The 19,107-nt window shown below is 43.0% G+C and overlaps 6 protein-coding genes and 1 non-coding gene across 7 annotated transcripts; 4 read left to right on the top strand and 3 right to left on the bottom strand.

Annotated features, from left to right (window-relative positions):
* The first annotated feature begins 2,499 nt into the window (after window positions 1-2,499).
* F4813DRAFT_372888 (uncharacterized protein) lies at window positions 2,500-3,930 on the top strand. Its single transcript, XM_049244751.1, has 3 exons — window positions 2,500-3,089; window positions 3,150-3,207; window positions 3,264-3,930. The coding sequence occupies exons 1-3, from the start codon at window positions 2,781-2,783 to the stop codon at window positions 3,707-3,709; spliced, it is 813 nt and encodes a 270-aa protein (XP_049095783.1). The 5' UTR covers window positions 2,500-2,780; the 3' UTR covers window positions 3,710-3,930.
* A 1,041-nt stretch (window positions 3,931-4,971) lies between these two features.
* F4813DRAFT_393199 (trimeric LpxA-like protein) lies at window positions 4,972-5,722 on the bottom strand (the record flags this gene model as incomplete). The annotated part of the gene is made up of 3 exons (XM_049247387.1): window positions 4,972-5,290; window positions 5,385-5,620; window positions 5,684-5,722. 3 exons carry the CDS (start codon window positions 5,720-5,722, stop codon window positions 4,972-4,974), a joined length of 594 nt encoding a protein of 197 aa, XP_049095784.1.
* Window positions 5,723-9,017: 3,295 nt separating this feature from the next.
* F4813DRAFT_393200 (glycoside hydrolase superfamily) lies at window positions 9,018-10,054 on the bottom strand (the record flags this gene model as incomplete). The annotated part of the gene is made up of 5 exons (XM_049247388.1): window positions 9,018-9,053; window positions 9,103-9,261; window positions 9,352-9,505; window positions 9,614-9,766; window positions 9,843-10,054. The coding sequence occupies 5 exons, from the start codon at window positions 10,052-10,054 to the stop codon at window positions 9,018-9,020; spliced, it is 714 nt and encodes a 237-aa protein (XP_049095785.1).
* Window positions 10,055-10,596: 542 nt separating this feature from the next.
* Window positions 10,597-11,848, top strand: F4813DRAFT_382971 (uncharacterized protein; the record flags this gene model as incomplete). Its single annotated transcript, XM_049245879.1, has 4 exons — window positions 10,597-10,762; window positions 10,812-11,496; window positions 11,558-11,711; window positions 11,762-11,848. The coding sequence occupies 4 exons, from the start codon at window positions 10,597-10,599 to the stop codon at window positions 11,846-11,848; spliced, it is 1,092 nt and encodes a 363-aa protein (XP_049095786.1).
* Window positions 11,849-11,971: 123 nt separating this feature from the next.
* F4813DRAFT_240648 (subtilisin-like protein) lies at window positions 11,972-15,931 on the bottom strand. Its single transcript, XM_049240013.1, has 9 exons — window positions 15,252-15,931; window positions 15,112-15,172; window positions 14,945-15,041; window positions 14,772-14,886; window positions 13,374-14,692; window positions 13,197-13,306; window positions 13,020-13,128; window positions 12,871-12,958; window positions 11,972-12,811 (listed from the first exon to the last, which is right to left on the bottom strand). Exons 1-9 carry the CDS (start codon window positions 15,768-15,770, stop codon window positions 12,443-12,445), a joined length of 2,787 nt encoding a protein of 928 aa, XP_049095787.1. The 5' UTR covers window positions 15,771-15,931; the 3' UTR covers window positions 11,972-12,442.
* On the top strand, window positions 12,096-12,174 carry F4813DRAFT_t133. The gene has a single exon. It is a non-coding gene; the product is annotated as a tRNA-Asp (tRNA).
* Window positions 15,932-16,517: 586 nt separating the features above from the next.
* On the top strand, window positions 16,518-18,939 carry F4813DRAFT_372908 (Flavocytochrome c). Its single transcript, XM_049244753.1, has one exon. It carries the CDS (start codon window positions 17,054-17,056, stop codon window positions 18,707-18,709), a length of 1,656 nt encoding a protein of 551 aa, XP_049095788.1. The 5' UTR covers window positions 16,518-17,053; the 3' UTR covers window positions 18,710-18,939.
* The last annotated feature ends 168 nt before the right edge of the window (window positions 18,940-19,107 follow it).

Here is a 19,107-nt window from a genome sequence, read left to right on the forward strand (position 1 = left end):
CTAACCCTAACCCTAACCCTAACCCTAACCCTAACCCTAACCCTAACCCTAACCCTAACCCTAACCCTAACCCTAACCCTAACCCTAACCCTAACGGGTCGGTCGGGTTGACCCGGTTGACCCGGTTGACCGGGTTGGCAGGGTTATTCGAAATTATTAAATTTTTACGGTTAATTACTTATTTAATTTATTGTAATATAATATTTTTATTTTTATTAATGTTATAAATTAATTTAAAAACACCTTTAATTATTTTTCCTTTTTTTTTAACATTTTCGAAAACTTATATATATTTTTATAACGTTATAATTATTTTTTAAAATATTAAAATTTTATTATATATTTTTTTATAAAAAATAATATTTTAAATAATTATTTAATTTATTAATATAAATTTTAAGGTTAATATTAATACATAAAATTATTTTTAAAGATTTTTAATAATGATTAATTTTAAACATTTAACTTTAATAAAAATAATAAATTAATTATTTATTTAATAAACAAAAATTAATATTTCTTATAATGTATAACATATTATTTTAACGTTTAAATCTTCGTAAAAAACTTTAAATAATTAATAATAATATTATATTTTAAAAAAATTATAAAGATTTATTAATTAAATAAAATATATATAATAAATATTGAATAGGAATTGGTATTTCCTGCAGAATATGGCATATTACTTTAACGTTTAAATCCTTGTAAAAGGCCTTAAACAGCTAATAATAGCACTATACTCTGAAAGAACTATAAAGATCTACTAATCGGATAGAATATATATGATAAATATACAAAATAAGGCTATAAACTATAAATATGAGAAAATAACAAATATATCTATATTAAATACATAATTAAATGGTAATAATCGTGGCTATTTGATTAGAAGAATACGACAAATATTAGACCTTTATATGGCCTGTAACTTAAGATTACATAATAATACCCTTACTCTTGGCGATGTGGCACCACACCAGTTCAATATAAAATAAATACGTAAAATAAAGTTATAAGTTATAAATATAAGAAAATAACGAATGTATTTATATTAAATATATAATTAAATAATAATGATCGTAATTAATTAATTAAAAGAATATAACGAATATTAAACCTTTATATAACTTATAATTTAAAATTACATAATAATAATACCTTTGCTTTTAACAATGTAATATTATATTAATTTAATATTATAACCTTTATATAATTATTTTAAATTTTATACTTTAATATATATATATTTATATAATTTTTTAAAATATTATATATATATTAAATTATATATTTAAATTATTATATAATTTTAAAATAAAATTTTAATATAATTTAAATAATTAATTATTTTAATTTAATTATTTTTTTATTAATTATATTTATTTTTAATATATATATACGCATTTAATTTTTTTAAATAAAATTTTTATAAAGTTTTAATTATTTTTTATATTGTTTAAAAAAAAAAGATTATTTATTTAAAATTAATATTATTAATAATTAACTTTTTAATAAAATTTTTATTTTTATTATTATTTTTAATTAAGATTTAAATAAATTAAATAATTTTTTATAATTTTAAATTTAAAATATTAAACTGGTGCTGGTGTATCAGGTGACCTTGATCCTGATCATGTGATCATATTCTTAGTATAAGTACCATTTATGGTCGCACACACCCATTTTACATAGTATCATCCACTTTTAATACAAGTCATTCCTTTCCTTCATCATCAGTCATCATTTAAAAAGTCCTTGATATCAGGTCTAATAGGGCTTAATCCAAGGCCAAGACGTCTAAGTCTTGTTCAATATTTAAGAAAAAAATTTGAATTAAATCTTAAATTCCCTGTTGGATTGACTATGTATTACGTAATAATATGAAAGGGAATGCAAATAACGATCATGTTTTGATTAATTGTTTTAAGGTAAGAAAAAAAAGGTTCCCTCGAGTGGGGAAAGATATTTATTGTACAAATGCGTGGGTTGTGCGTGGGCGGTGTGTGTGGGCATAACCCTGGTCATGTGACGAGGTCATGTGACTGTTATCCCAACATTCCCCGTATATATTAATATTATTAAAGTTTATTTATTTTTAAAATTAATAATTTTAAATAAATAATATAAATATTTTATTTAATATATTTTAATTATTAAAATATTTAAGTTTAAAATTTAATAATAATATAGTAAAATTTATAATAAAATAATAAATAAATAATAATTTGTTTAAAATTTATTTTAACGCGTATATATTATATTATATAATATTAATTAAGATTTTATCTTTAAAACTTATACGGTTTAAACGTATAAAACTCTTAATTATTATATAATTAATACATATTAAAAAAGCATTATTTAAGGTTTAATTTATTATATTTTTAATAATTTGATTTATTAAGGTAAAATTATGGAAATGCGTATTATATCGCTATTTTACATGAGACTAGGGATTTTCAGGTTACCTGACATGGCTGACTAATCTGATAATAATGAATTTTCGTTGCGCCCGAGACCAACCCCTAGTTATATATTGAGGACGTCGGTTAGTAGCTGATGTTGTCGTTGTTTCATTGCCGCCGAAACATAAGGACTCGAGTATCTATTCAACTGTTGCATCACATTTAATAATACATCTCTTAAGTATTACCTAGTCCCACCAACTTAAGAGATCACAGCCTACATTTTTGCACCCTTCGAAAGTTCCATCCCAAATCATTTTCCAAGAATTATTTCCCCATATCCCATTAACAGTTCACAATTTACTTACCGAAATGGACGTAGATTTTCAATTCGCTGAACCACACCTGACTTCTTGCGAACGAGCTATGCTGAACGTTCTCCAAGCCACCCTTCAGTACCCGGCCGATTCGCAGTTAAATGTTACCAAGTTATGTAGCGATATTCAGTTCTTTTGCAACTCTCAGCAGGAAAATACAGCTTCTGGTAGACATCTCTGGGAAATCTGGTCTGTAGTTATCGAGATGGTCCAATATATTTCACCGGACCACCCCTGGCAAGACGTCCTAGTTCGATGCCTTGGAAGTCTCCGCCGCCGAGAGGGTCACGTCCCTAAGCATGGAGTGAGATATGACTATCGTGGGCATAACTATAGATCGCGCTAACAAAGTTTGAACGAACAGGCATATATGTGGAAAGACCTTCCAGACTTAACGATGCGCTTGAGAGAGAATTGGAATGGTACTGATATAAATGCTTTACGCGAGTTAAAGGGGATTGTGCTGATACCACTTTAGACCCGACAGAAACGGGTGAAGAGCTGCCCGAAGAATTCACCAAGTGGAAAAACTTGAACTCTTTTGTGGCTCGGATCACAAGTACGGACTTTGCCCCTTGGCTCGTTTTCCCTATCTGGCAGCTTACCATGGCACTCGAGAAGCCACCCGTGGCAGGCGGTGCGATGGAATGTCGGGTATGGGTGGCAACTGAATGGATCATAAATTGTGCAGCTGTGCTATTCGAAGAGATGAACTCCATAGAGCAATTAGATGACAGCACAGCTCGTGCATTTATGACGGGCCCTCTTTGCGACACTCAAGAGCCGCTGAGTATCAAACGGTGGCACTTTTGGAAGAGACGATTGCTGGGACTTTCTGCTGATACTGGAGACTTGGCACTTGGTAGCGTGGCACGCGACCGGATGTCAAATACTGTGGAAATTATGGATTGTACTGAGAAATAAAACAGCGAGTTTTTCCAAAGTAGCACAATCCCGTACCAAGCAACTACGTACTATATTGTTGACATAGACTTTATGTTGAAGAAACAACTCATATGATATGGTCAACAGTTAGGTTTGGGGCAAATATTTGCGTCATGTTGTCTTGTTTTAAAAAATAGTTAGCACTTGATTTTATCACCCGCCGTCTAATAGCCATGAGGACTTCATAGAAGTGTTGCAACGAGTTACCTCATATAACTAGAGCCTAGAAATAAAAAGATGAATCTCATGCTTAACCCCTTCGCAATCTTTATATGTAGTTTTTGTTCCACGCCTGCGGAGTACCGATGCCAGTGTCTAGAACCTAGTCATGTGAAATAGGGATAGCCAAGGTGTACTGTGTCATGTACAACTCTATAGATGGATGGAATTTAAAAAGCTCCCGACTTAACTATTGTTCGGCTATCGGAGTAGAACTGTGACTCCCAGACATTATAAGGAGGAAGCGTATAAACAAAACCGCCCCTTGAAAATAGCTTTGATGTATCTTGACTTTTCTGGAGACCCATCAAAGCCTGTAATTTTCGTCCTAGCACATGTATGCAGCTGTTGATAATTCTTATATTTTTCCGAGTTAAGCCTCTAAAAGTTTATATTATATGACTATCAGTACTAGGTAATAGACATAAATATACTTGAAACCTTCTTGAAGACACTTGGTATTGAGGCAGAGCCGTTACGCTAAGTGTCTCCCACGGCCGATATCAATATTCATGAACAGATGACGACCTCAACAAATGTCTTCTAGGTCTCCTAAGCGTTTCTAGTCTTAGCTGCGATACTTGGCATTAACCTCATTCGCAACTCACCCGAATAAATCCAGCACCTTGTTTACCCATGATAGCGCGATGCAGGTATTTGTTAGTCCTCATATCTCATATCTAACCCACTAAGCCCCCTCGTTAGTGAAAGGAGGGGTTCAGGATTGTATTGAGAGTAGCGTCTAATGTAAGCCATGGAATATGGCGAATTCCCCCTACACAATGTGCCCAAGGAGCGCATACGTTTCAACTAGATGTTACCTTTAGGTCAGAGGACTGAAATGACATATGATGGATTCGAGGTCGATCTGCGACTAGAGCGACGTACCGCTTAGCATTGAAGACGATTGACTTGACGTGTCTCGAGGTTCGCTATTATAACTAGATCGGCCTTACCGTGATGGTTAATCAACCAGTGGATAGGGACATAAGAGCGCACATCGCACCAATAGCAATTGCAAATTAGACGGGTAGCGGCTGTGGGTTATTGCCGACCGTCTTGTACAGCTCTCGGAGCTCGAATGCCTCGTGACCGCCTTCGGGCACCTCGCCGATAACTCGGGCTGGTTGGCCGGCAACGATGCTAAAACTCGGTATGACCATATTGGGAGGTATAACGGTACCTTCTAGGACACGGACGTAGTCTTTAATGATAGAAAATTCGCCGACGACGACGTTCTGGCCGATGTAGACGTGGCTGCCGACGGTTGCTGCTTGGACGACGGTGCCCTCGCCGATAAAAACGTGATCGCCCAATCGGAGAGGGAGGAAGGTGAAGGATCTGCGAGGTGAAAGATATAGATAGTTAGCACGTAAGATTCGAAAATACAGGGGGCTCGTGTAAGCTATGCTCTTCTAAATTATGCGCGACTGACCCTTTGTATATGCGACCCGGAGGGCGCAAACAGCATCCTTTGCTCAGATAACAGTAGCGACCGATAGCTACGGCCGTATTGCTACCAGGAGCGGTACCTGAGCCTGATACAGCTTGCCCGGTCCTCGCTAAATCGCCGCGAATCATGGCTTCGGCCTGGATGATCGTCTTGCCGCCTAACATTATGTGTTGGGTTCCGATTAGGATGGCCTTCCTCGAGACCTTGTTCCCCGTATCCTATCGTAGGTAGAAATGTTAATTAAGTATTATTATACTACTTATAATGGGGAGCTATCTTACGGTTTCGATGTACTCGCCTTTAACCGGTTTCCTAGACATCTTGATTGAGGTGGCGCGAGTAATAGCTAGATTGAGATGTCGAATTGAAAAGGCCGGAGCTGAAGTTGGAATGTGACGAGAAGGAGCTACGATAACAAAGCATACAATATGGATTTTAATTATGCACCTATCACGAAGTGGGGGTGTACAGATTGAAATTCATTTAGCGGGATTCATTCTGAAGTGAATCGCCCCTTGCAGATTCATACAAGCACCCGTACCCATATGTAACACCTTCAAGCTATGCTTCCTACCGTCTCTCCAGCAATAATTCCAGAATAAATGCAACGCGCCTCTACCAGCCAAGGTCCTGTACCGACAGCCGGCTTATCCTCATCGGCATAAACGAGATCAGATAAATATTTAGTCACCAAGCTACTAGGGGTCCCCCGTTATCCTATTTTATCAGATCAACTACCCATGTAATAGCTTGCCAATAATATTTCATCTCGGGCATATCGACATTGCAGGGCCTACTCAACCTTAGGGAAGCTATCTACCAAATTATCCCATCGATGAAGGGTAACACATACTATGACATGGGAACTTTGCATCCGCTATCGTTTGTATTACCTTAGGTAGGCTTATTATCTAGACTTTTATATTCCAAGCCTGGCTCTTTTCGGCTGAGTCTTGATTTCTAAAGGTCTTCCAAGTACCATTGTGTCTGACATTTAGTAGGTAGACTAGAGCTGCTATGTCAGAGGTGGGCGAGAAGATGTCCCCTAAAGCAAGCCTCAAGACTTCTGCTGACGTTCGAGCTCAGAAATCGTCACACTCGGCTGATGTAGACTAGATGAGCCGGCCGCGGCTCGGCCCGTCGAAGGTCGAGGTAGTGGTGACGTTGATGAGAAGCACGTTTCAGATTTGGAAGGCCAAGATGGCGTTCGAGGTATCGAAGCTGTCACTCAGGCCTAGTCTAAGAAATTAATGACAATGACATGGTACACTTATCTACCATTCTTATGCGTCAGTCCCGCGTTTTCCCACCAAAGCCCACTCGATTTACACAGCTCTTATAAAGCAAGAAAAATGTAAAGAATTATAGCTAAACAAGCAACAGCAATAGAATTGATTTAAATTTAATATATATATTATATTTCTTTAATTAGCCTTTATTTACTAGATTTTATGGTGGTATAAAATAAGTGAAGTTTGGTGGGGAAATAGGGGACTGACGCATAAGACTGAGAACTGATTGTAAGAAGCCGAGAATATCAAATAATCCACGTACTAATTCATCCCTGGGCTACTAATCGTCAATTTTATCATGGCTTTTAATTCTAGCCTATCCAACCCTCTCGTGGATACGTTAGGCACCCCCGAAAATCGATGCTACGGCTCGCGCTGTCATGAGTAGCGAATATCTCTGGAAGTCGCTCATAACGTAAGGAATATCGAAAATATCGAAAATATCTACCTAGAGTCGACCAGAAGGGTTTTCTTTGATGATCTGTTCCGCTACGATAGGGATTGTATTGATAGCTACGAGCAGAATGTCGAAACTTATACTGCAGCTCTCGTATACTTCTTACCTCTTCTCCCAACCTAATGTATCTTGAAATACCAATGATGGCCGGTTCAAAAGTATTATACCGCATTGATGAGAATGGCTGTAATGTATGTTCCGTTTTAGCAACCACGTTTGCAGGAGGCGCGCAAGTAGTTCCCCGCTGCTGTTCGTGACTCCTGTTGGACACGGTCACAAAGCATGCATTATGCAATTGAGTTCGACGGTATGCCTGGAGGCCTATTATATGGTGGTTTTCACTAATTATTTCAAGTTGTCGGTATGGTTCTTGTTGTAGCCGGATTCTCGTTCATCATATTACCCCTTAGTCTCGCCACGTATCAGACTGATAGGAAGTCAGCTACGATTAATACCATGACCGTGACTGGTGGCTAGTCGCTTGCCGATTTCTGTATTGAAGAAAAGTATATCATCAAAGTGATGTTCGTATCGTTCCATCTTCGGTGGGATCGTACAGTTATGTTCATCGCGTCGAGGTGTTGAGGCCCGTAGGTATGTGTGAACCCCTCTAATTACGCGAACTTTACTCAACGTCCTTTTCACAATAGTGGCTAACGAGTTAGTATCAAGTCGAATAGTCTTATAATCGCCTTGTTTCAAAAGGAGTCATCAAATGTTCTAGGTAGATATAACCGTGAGTTAACTCGACACCCTGATGCGTTACTTTCAAAGCCGTCTTCATGTAGTCTTCGGTTTATCTACCAAAGATTCTAACTGGATCGATAATATCTACAACTTAGGCTCATGCTCCTGGAGTTTGTTATCGGTTATCTAATACGTGTGACGAACCGGTATAAGTAGTTAACGCTGTTTTCAGTTCCCCTGCTAGTTACGAGCGCCGGGCTGATGATCGAGTCCGCATGCCAGGTATTCCACTCGGTTTAGTAGCCATGTGTCAAGTGCTTGAGACTATAGGCGCCTCAGCAAGCACAATACAGTTTTATTCCCAAGGGCACTGATTTGGAGTCCGATCATTGCGAGACGCTCGCCGTAACCGAAAAGATTGCTATTGTGGCCGCCGCCGAACATAAATTTAAGCAGATGAAAGGCAGAGTGGTATAATGCGTCGCCCGCGGTCTTGGATATTCCAAACCAAAATACGCAATGTAATTTTTATTAATAATAATTACATTACTTGCCCCACAGTTCTGGTAAGACACGAATGGTTCATGGGTTCCATTATCAATGCTATTATTCCAGTCCCAGGGATAGAATGCCAAAGTCTCCCTTTAAGAAAGTTATGTTGAGGTATAATATTCAGGGGATAATCGCGATTATGTTAGAAGGCAACAATTCTGGCTTAAATCAAATGGGTACTTAGGTATGTATGGGCTATTGATTCGTCTTCAAGGCTTTGTTATTGCTCAGTGAGTTGCAGTGAGTTGCTAGATTAGGTAGTCTAAGAAGATTAATGATGATTCGTTCAAGACAACAGGCTTATCCGGGTGGCCATTTTTATTTATTAGCAGATGTGGTGCTGTTGGACATTTAAATCGATTATGATAAGAATAAAGTGGATTCAAGGCATTCACTGATACCCATCACTTGGAGGAATGGGAAGTGAAAAGTATCATAGTAACTCGTCGAGACCGTAGCCTTTAGATAGCTTTATTTATTGCAATTATGGGCTGCTCAAGCCCGTGAGAATTATTCGCCATCATCAGAGTAGCGTATAATGCTTTACTGCCTGCCTGATATTCCCACGTTATTTATGCGAGAGTCCTAACGATAGCATCATATGCAGGTTTGGGCTGGTAGCTAGTATCAAAAAAGAGGGGAACTCTTTGCTTGCCACGAATCCTAAAAGAAGTTAGTTATGACACCGGATATCTTGGAATAGGAGACTCACAGCATCGCTCACACCCCATATAGTGATTCCAACACATTTTTCGACAGCAAGGCAAGCATTGGCGACCTTAACATACTCATCGACCGGCGCATTCACGATATCCAACTCGGTAATGGTAAGTTCCTTTACGCCAGTCGTAGCGAACTTCTCCAACCCAACCTGCATTCCGCTAGCGCTAGGGTTGCCACCGAGGTGACATTAAATACCAATACCGTTGATCGGGATGCCAGTAGCGAGCTACTTCTTTACGTATTCAAACATGCCAGTGGTAGTCTTGGCGGACGTTCCGCTCCCGAGATGGAAATCGTCAATGTAAAGCTTCGCATCTGGGCCCGCCTTGTGCGCCGCCTCGAAAGCGATACGGACAAAGTCTTTACCTAGGACTTGGGTAAATACACCATCACTGGGAGTACATTCTCATCGAAGATCTCATTTACAACATCCTAAACCAATCGAAACCAATAGTATTAGCATGTTTGGCCTTTCGTATTCAGAGTTGGCTGTTACGTACCCAAGAGCGATTTGTGCCCTTGTATCTTCCGACAATGGTGCTAACGTGGCTCTCAATGCCGCTGGTAAGCTCCTTTTTATCTGTGATGGCCTTGGCGTAGTCCGGTAGCTGTTGGTACCAGAAGAGCGTGTGGCCGCGAATGCTTTGGCCGTTCTGCAAGGCAAAATTAACAAGCGCGTCGGCACCACCGAAGTTGAAGCCGCCACGGGTTGGTTCGATAGCATCCTACTTCATGCTATTCTCAGGGGTTAGTTGCCCAAAGTCCTTCCTAATGATGGCGGCATTTTGGGATTTGGAGTAAAGCTTGCCCTTCGCCTTGAAGAGTTCGCCAATGCTGTCAGACGAGGAACCGCCATCTTGAGTAGATGTTGAGGCAGCAGAGGTCGTCGTGGAAGTGATAGAAGCAATTGAAGTTTCTTTATTGGATCTAACTTGTATCATACTAGCTTGTCGATCACATAATATCCCCGTCAGCTATGACGTGTAGGTATGCCCCCGATCACATTTTTAACCAGTGAGAAATAACATAATGATTCCTCAAATGAACTATAGAACATTATGTTAAAATTTCCAAATTACAATCGAGTATAATCAGGATCTCCAATATAATCCATCAGATGTAACCGTGTTAAATCCCGAATAACGTATAACCATTCTATGTCTAGAGTTGTGATCGCCGATGCGTACTAATATGACCTCACTTCCCCAAAGAGGAAAATAGCTGTCATTATGAATATGGCCCAAGCTCCCCGTACGTCTTTGAAATAAAACAGCCTTTAAATCAGATTAATGACATCAAAGTGATCCAAGTTACTGGCAAGACTTGTCAAGCTATATCTAACATTCAAGCACACTAATTCCTTATTTATATAATCGCCAACCTATCTTACAGTCAATTAGATCATCGTCGAGACCAAGGTCCAAGCTCCTCACATTCTCTCCGTACCATTTTCAATTCCTAACAGCAATCACGAATTTTCAATATGACCACCACTAGATCCGGTGCCAAAGTTGAGCCGACTTCGAAGAACAAAAACGGAGCTGGGGTTGGCTCCAAGCACCAACTAAATACGAAGGCATTGCCAGGATCTAAACGCACTAAAAATGTTGGCGACAAGAAACAGCAAACCATAGAGATACCATTCCAAGGTACTTCTATAGCACAGTCTTGTATGCTATTGATAATTAACTAACCTAGTCAGTCCCGCTGAAGCGTACGGCGGCGGTACAAGCCAGCCACCAGCTAATGAGAATAATATAGATGGTAAAAATGAGGCCATCCAAGAAGAAATGGGTCAAAGGGGCTCGGCCGAGCAAGTAGGGGCGAGAGAAGGAGTCGTCCCGTCCAACATCTTGGAGAAGGGTATCGTATACTTCTTCATCCGCGGCAGGGTAGGTATCGACGAGCCTAGCAGCATTGGTGACATTCGCCGCAGTTACATCATCCTGCGCCCTCTAGCTAAGGACGCCAAGCTTGGCGAAGGCACGATCGACGACGCTGGGAATAGTCGCTTGATCGCTATTCCAAAGAAGGTATTGCCCTTGAGCGGTAAGGATAGGTGGATCGCGTTCGTCGAGAAGTCACATACCTCTTTTGAGACGTTAAAGGATGAATTCATATCTGCGTCGGACTACAACACTAAGACGGCCGGTGTTCGACACACGCCTGCAGCTACCCCCGTAGCGGAAGGCATATACGCAATTACGAGTACCGGCCGGGAATCCCATCTCGCTTACATGGTAACTTTACCGGATGATCTTGGTGAGGTGCAGAAGGAAATTGGACTAATGGAGAAAGGAAGCTTCATTATAAGCACCAGAAATCCTCAGTATGAGCCTCCGAAGGGCACTGCCCTCCCCCGAGCTTCCGAATACTCAAAGGAGTAAGTCCTCATAAAATTTTGTTAACTTAGATTGGCTGTCAGCTAAAATTTTGCGCCATAGGTTGCAAGATCGATTCCGCGCCCTACGATGGATCGCTACGCAGCCTAAGCATCTCGACTATGTAGACACTCAAGTTTTGCTAATTGGCGAATCGAGCGGTATTCAAAAGGCCACTGAGCCGCAGAAGGGTCGGAAAGACGGTCAAGAGGACCCCGTAGAGGAACTAGAAAAGCTAGAAGATGAAGACACACACACCGCATGGAGAGCCTACCGGGCGACGACTCGGCGGCCATCTTCGGGGACTTGCACGTTCGTGCTCAGGATTATCCCAAACTCCAAACTACGTTTTAATACCTGAAAGCTAATCGTATAAAACGTGGCTTAGATGTATGTGATACAAAAAAAAAAAAAAGGAACGACTCATTGCGAAAAGGAGGAAAAAAGACTTCGTTGGTAATATTCCTACTACCGAAGTCAATTGCTGCCGTATCGCACGAGCAGTAAAGCACTCAGAATAGCTTAGCGTTGTATACAATGGACCCACAAATAATACATTCTTATCGTATAAATCATTCTACCGCAGGCGACTCTCATCTCGTCTCGATTCGTCTAGTGGTTAGGATACCTGCTTGTCATTAAATTCGCAGGTGGCCGGGGTTCAATTCCCCGATCGAGAGATTCAATGAACGCTGTTCTGTTTTTCTCTTCCTTTTTTATATTTTTCTATACAACTCTCCCACCCAACATGTGTAATTAACATGAGGCCTAAACCCATGTTTTAATCTTAGTTAGGTGGTTATACGTTTGCATGAGAATTTTAATCAAGTCCATCAAGTCCACAGCTACCTCTCCTAATGCAATTCATTATTTTTGACATCGTTATCTTATTTTGTCGATATCGGACTCCTCTCAGATATTCCTCGCGTAAACTATATAAGAAATGGGCTATCTTGAAGTCGATGTATTTGTCTTCGCTAGTGGTAGGACTGTGACCTTTGGCGTCTGCCAAATATCCCAATCATACGATACTTGAGGATCACCAAATGGTCTCAGGGTAGCGATGCGGAATGTGTAAGATCCAGCCTGAATACTCGACCCGTTGGCAAATCGCCCCAGCCAGTAGTATATTCCCCGTTTGCTGCGCGGCTGATCGTATAGCGGGAAAGAAAAGATATCATCCTCGCTGTCTTGGCCTGGCGTGAACCACTGAGAGTTCCCCGTGCCGTTCCAACTTGTGGCCGATCCGACATACTTATTCTTGCCGATTTGAGGTGGGTACGTCCAGTCGGATTCGGTATAATCTTCGTCGAAGATCTAGGTTGACGGAGAGTCAGTTGAACGATATTTATGTAATGTGCAGGGTGTAAACTTACATCCCAACGTAACTCTTCCGTACCCCAGGCGAACTGAGTATTAAGCTTAGGGAAGTCTTGCGCATCACGGGATAGGTTGAAGGTAAAGCTAATTGGCAGATTAATATTTTTATACTAAAAATATCCAGCACAAAGGGTTGGGAGCTTACTTGGACTTCTGTTGGATTCTATTTTCTGTGACCCCAGATGTCAGCAAGGGGAAGTTACTACCGTAGTCCCAAATATTGGTAATGGTTTGGTTGAGGTCGCAAGCAACACCTGCCTTGATAGTTAGATAAAACAGTATCCCAGGCCAATGTTGATATGAGCTGCGCATAAATACTTACCAAAGTAAGGAACGCCAAGTTGCTCGCCATTATCGCCGCTTATTAAGACCTTGCCGCTGTAAACGGGTAGGCTGCTAGCGTTGAGTCCTTCCGGGGCAGTGAAAATAAACCTACAAGAATATTAGCATGATAATGTCCATTTTTATCGCCTTGGGGACGTGAGAGGAGAGTTCGTACTCGGCTGTTTTCTTCTCGCCAGGAGCAACAGTGAAGTCCCCCTCAGGGAACGAAACCTTAGGGGTCATCTTTACTGGGTTTACCTCCGGGTAGAGTTTCATCCCAGGAATAAACGACTGTGGGTGGCCCGGTACAATCGTGTTCCACGAATCGTAACCGCCGGCATCCTGTAGCGAGAAAGTGTACGTGATAGGCTTGTCCCCGTAGTTGGTGATGTCGACCGAGTGCGTACCGGCAAAGTAAGCTGTATCGTTAAGCTCGAATTTGCGGCCCTCGAACCCGAGCTCTGTAGAATATCCCAACACGCGCTCGGCGTCAACAAACCCAGCGCCGACTTGTGCAGTAGGCGCCCAGAACCCGTAGTCGGTAGTACTTGTAGACCAGTCGGCCCAGGGCACAGCGCGTGCGGTGCCCATGATTCTGGCGGTAAGTCGCTTGGCCCATGTAGGATCATCTGCATGAGCAGCTCGTCCACCAAATTTGCCTACCCACAGCGCGGCTACGCCAGCAATGTATGGAGTGGCCATGCTTGAGCCGCTTAGTACTTGGTACTTATCGGTTGGATAAGTAGAAAGGATCTTGGTACCCGGGGCGACAACATCTGGCTTGAGCGCAAGATCGTATGTTCCTCCCCAGGACGTGTATCGCGCTGGACGGCCACCACCTGAATTGTAAAGGCCGACGTAGTGGGCGGTATCGACGTCAAACGACGCCGTAACCTCGACACCTGCGGCGACTGCTTCGACGATTGCCTGACCCGAGCGGGCCTCTATGGCTGCTATGAGGCCGGTGGTATTGTTGGTATATAACGTTTGGGAGGGTCTGTCATCATTATAGAATAAGATGTATTGTGCACCGAAGGCTGCAATGTTGGTATGCTTGACGGAAATGTCGCACCCTCCAACTCTGGCTAGGACGATAGTTCCATTGAAGCTGGTGGTGTTAGCCGGCAGTGGGCTACAAGCATCGTTCTCTACGGACGAGTTAAGCGACACCGGTTTGATAGGCCAGCCGAGGATGGTATTAGGGAAAAAGTCGGACGAGGGTATGTAAGCAATTTGGGTCTCGTTTGACTGGCCGTCCGCTTTAAAGTCCGCCGAAAAAGCCTGGGCGGGGAATGCCCCGGGTTCAGCAGCTCCTACGGTAAGGACGTTTTTTCCCGACGCGCCATTGCTGGCATCAAATGGGCCATTTTCGCCGTCATTTCCTGTAGCAATAGAAATAACTACGCCTTGCTCGACCATCCTCGAAGCCAGTACGGCCCAAGCGTTAGAGGTGAAGCCGCTATTCTCTCCGAGACTTGCGCTAATGATATCAGCCTAGAGTACAATTAGCGGTGGGTTGAACATAAGCAGCCTTTCGACGTCTTAATAGGGGATGAAGGTCCAATCCACTTACCCCCGAGTCGAAGGCTTTGAGAAACCCTTCGATAACTGTCTCTTCGTTTGAATAGCCACTGCTTCCGAATACCTTGAAGGAGAGCAATTTGGCACCTGGAGCAACACCAACAAATCTATCTCGTGTCAGTATTTATACGGGGGCGATGCAACCATATCAGAAGAGCGGCTTACTGGTCACTCTTCCCCGCGATGATTCCTGCGACGTGCGTGCCATGACCATATTGGTCCATCGGATCGTTGTCGGGTTCGGCTGGTGCATCAGGCCATGCTGATAAAACGAATACAAGTCAGCCTCACATGCGTGGCTATATAACAATAAATTAGGAGTAGAGACAAACCGCTGCCGACAAGGTCATAACCGCCAATTACTGTATAGTTGGGGCCAATACCTCCACCGAGCTATAAACGCGTCCTTATTAGCGAATGTGGAAACTTGTCTATTTGACTGAGTAGGCAAATTTCGGGCGGGTAACTTTACCGCAGGATGGGTATATTGGACGCCGCTATCAACTAGGGCAATTATCGCACCCTCGCCAATGATTCCGGCTTGATGTAGCTTCTCGACACCTGTCGAGCCATGTACAGAGTAATTGGCAGCGGCCGCATCGTTGCTGAACGACTCGCCTTCGATCGCCTGTGGCAAGAGACGCACGATGGTTGATCTGTAAACCGATGCTACGACAGAGCCATCCTCATCTGCGTCAAGAGCGCCTGTGAGCGACTCGGCGCTGCAGTGGCTCTCGCACTCGATGCTTAGGCCCGGGAAGAGATCCGAATCGAACTCCTTCACGACGCGGAGCCCGGGGAGTCCCGTAACCTTAGCCGAGATGTGGGCTCTATGCGCACGCGACTTCAATTCGACGATGAACCGCCTCGGAGTAGCACTTTCGCCGATCTTCGAAGTGCCATTGAGGTCACGGCGTGAGATGAATTCAGCGCTCTGCGCGCCGCCGGAAGCGGCGAACAGCAACGGTAGTAGGGAGTGTCCTACACGCATATTGTCGTCGGCGGGTTTACACACGAAAAGATGTGTGCCTCAAACTCGAGGTGCGGTGTTATGGGGGTGAAAAACGCGACTTTATATCCATCGCCATTCAATAAGTACAATAGCATTTTGCCAAGCTATAACGATCTCGTATTCGAGGTTACATCGACAATAGGTCTAGGAGCCCAAGCAATTATCAGCCCGTATTTTATGGATTACTTTGGATGTGGGTTATGCTTCGTGAGAGACTTGCCCGAGCAGCCCTGTCGATGGACTGTCACGACGATAAACTTCCTTGCTTGACCCCGGGGTATTGCTACATGTAGTCTAGGCGAGAAATCCCAGGCGCGACGGATTATCCATGCCATGATGTGTTGAGTACGAGTATCTAACCCAAGGCTAGTTACGGAGCTATATAAACAATGATTTGATAAAATATATCGAAAAGAGAACATAGCCGAGTACTGGAAAACGATGGGGAGAAGCCATCGTTGAATTAGGTATGCACACTAGCCACTTGGCTACAAGAGGTATGTCGGTACCTAAAGTTACGTGAACAGGGATTAGTAGCGGAGCCAATAGTTCCATCGCTTCTTTTCCAACTATTAAAGTTAAGATCAATCTTCTATAGCCTATCTGCGAATTGGTTAAACTGGTAGGAATATAGAATACTTCGGAGACAAATATAATAAAAGGTAAATAGTACACTTATCTACTATTCTTATTATGCGTCAGTCCTACGTTTTCCCACTAAGACCCATTAAGTTTACACAGTTTCTACAAAGCGAAAAAAATAAAAAAATAAAAAATAAAAAGTTCTTGACAATTTCAATTAACTTTCATTTCCCCGATTTTATGGCCGTATGAAGCAGGTGAGATTTAGTAGAGAAATAAAGGACCGACGCATAGGACTGAGAGGTGATTGATTCACTCCTGCCCCGCCCCGGTCGGGTGGACCAAACCTGTAGCAAGAATACCGTATTAAAACCCCGGGATGCGGCATTTTGCAAACCATTTCGACCCGATGATATTCGGGCTTATTGTCCGAGTCCGTGACCTACTATGCCATATTGCGCGGCCCTCATAATTCGCTATGGGCAGCCGGAAACTAACGACGGACAAGATGTGGCGCTCCTTCTCATCCCACATATCGTACGATAAGTTATCGTCAGCTATCATACGACGATGTCAGTCATCCGCGCCAGCGCTGACTTAGTAGTCCTACTCGAATACCTGATGCAATAAAAATGACCCATCGATCAATGGTCTAATCCTAAACTTGGTTTCATCTAAACATGCCCATACGAGTAAGACGAAGCCGTTGTTGTCTACTATTAATATATTTCCTCATTGGCTTTCTCACTGCCATCTTATGTATGGTCTTCTTTCGACCTAATTCCGGAGTTGTTTTCTACAGATTATCTAAATACCCATTCACGACAATGCCGGCCGTAGCAGGGAAGCCCGTAATTGTCGTTGGCTCCGGCCTTGCGGGCCTGTCCGCTGCTCATGAAGCGCTTCGGGCGGGTGTCGCTGTCCGCTTGCTTGACCGCGCACCTAGGCCGGGCGGGAATAGTATCAAGGCCTCGTCGGGTATCAACGGCGCAGGTACGAGGTTTCAGCGAGAACTGAATATTCTCACAGACGACAGTTTCTACGCAGATACAGTGCGTTCTGCTGGGAGTAGATTTGCCGAGAACAACCCTCCGGGCATAGATCGTAAGGCTTTAGTCGAGACACTAATTAGCCAGTCCGAGAGTGCAGTGAACTGGCTTGCGGACGAATTGAAGGTCGATTTAAGTGTCGTGGCACAGCTTGGGGGCCACTCAGTCCCGAGAACTCACCGTGGTGGCGGAGAACTACCCCCGGGTGCAGCCATCGTTTCCGCGCTATTGAACAAAATGAAGGCCAACGCCGACTTTACGTTAGAGAACTCCGCAGAAGTGGACGAATTGCTCACTGATGATGGTGGCGCGGTTAAGGGGGTGAGCTATCATACGTCCGACGGCCAGAAACACAAGCTTGAAGGCCCGGTCGTCTTCGCAGCGGGCGGATTTGCTGGTGATGCACACGGCCTGTTGGCCAAATATCGTCCCGACCTAGCGGGCATGCCGTCCACAAACGAGGAACGACCCGCCTCGCACGACTTGCTCTCCTCAATCGGAGCCGCACTCGTGGACATGGACAGCGTACAGATTCATCCAACAGGCTTCGTTTTTCCAAAGGGCACGGGTATTTCGTACAGTGTCGTCCCTCCTAAGAATGATGGTCCTTCTCATAAGCCCGCAGACCCTAAACCCACTAGTACATCACAACTATTCTTAGCCGCTGAAGCTCTTCGAGGCGAAGGCGGTATTCTGCTTTCTAGTTATGGAGAACGGTTCGTTGACGAGCTAAATACCCGTGATATCGTTAGCAGCGCAATCATGGCTCTTCCGCAATCAACGGACAAGTCGATGAGACACTGGGAAGTAATTCTCCTTCTAGATCCAGGGGCGTGCGAGGCTGCAGCATCTCACATTAAGTTTTACCTTTGGAAGGGCCTGGTACAGAAAATCAAAGTCAAAGACCTCGCGCCGGAAATCGTCGCGTCGATAGACAAGTACGCAACCATGGTCTCAAAACATCAAGAGGATCCATTTGGGAGGAAGTCGTTTGGACGTTGGAAATTGCCTCCTGGTGAAGCTAATCGCGAAGAAGAGGTATGCGTCGGGACAGTGACGCCTGTGGTTCACTTCACGATGGGTGGAGTGGCGTTTGATACGAAGTCCAGAGTTCTCCGGTTGGCAGATGAAGGCAAATCAGCGCCAATACCGGGAATCTGGGCCGCGGGCGAGATTACTGGAGGCATCCACGGAGCTAATAGGCTTGGTGGCTCATCACTGCTCGAGTGTGCCGTATTCGGCAGGATTGCAGGAACTGAAGCTGCGCGAAGTTTAACTGTGACCTAATAATAACTTTACAAAAAATTAATCTTCTCTGTAATCAATTTTAAAATCGAGAGAAAACTACCTTTATTCCTTAAATATTTATAAGATGGTGGGAGTTTGAGGATCTTAGGTTAAGAATAGGTTGTTGAGGGTTGTGAATAAAAACTGAATATGATTTTACTACCTAGGTACCTGTTGGATTGACTATGTATTACGTAATAATATGAAAGGGAATGCAAATAACGATCGTGTTCTGATTGGTTGTACTAAGGTAAGAGAGGAGGGGTTCCCCCGAGTGGGGAAAGATATCTATTGTACAGATGCGTGGGCTGTGCGTGGGCGGTGTGTGTGGGCATAACCCTGGTCATGTGACGAGGTCACGTGACCGTTATCCCAACAGTACCTATATCATAGAGGGA

This window comes from Daldinia decipiens (assembly GCF_022478715.1).
Source record: "Daldinia decipiens strain CBS 113046 unplaced genomic scaffold F4813scaffold_42, whole genome shotgun sequence".
In the NCBI taxonomy this organism is placed as follows: Eukaryota; Fungi; Ascomycota; class Sordariomycetes; order Xylariales; family Hypoxylaceae; genus Daldinia; species Daldinia decipiens.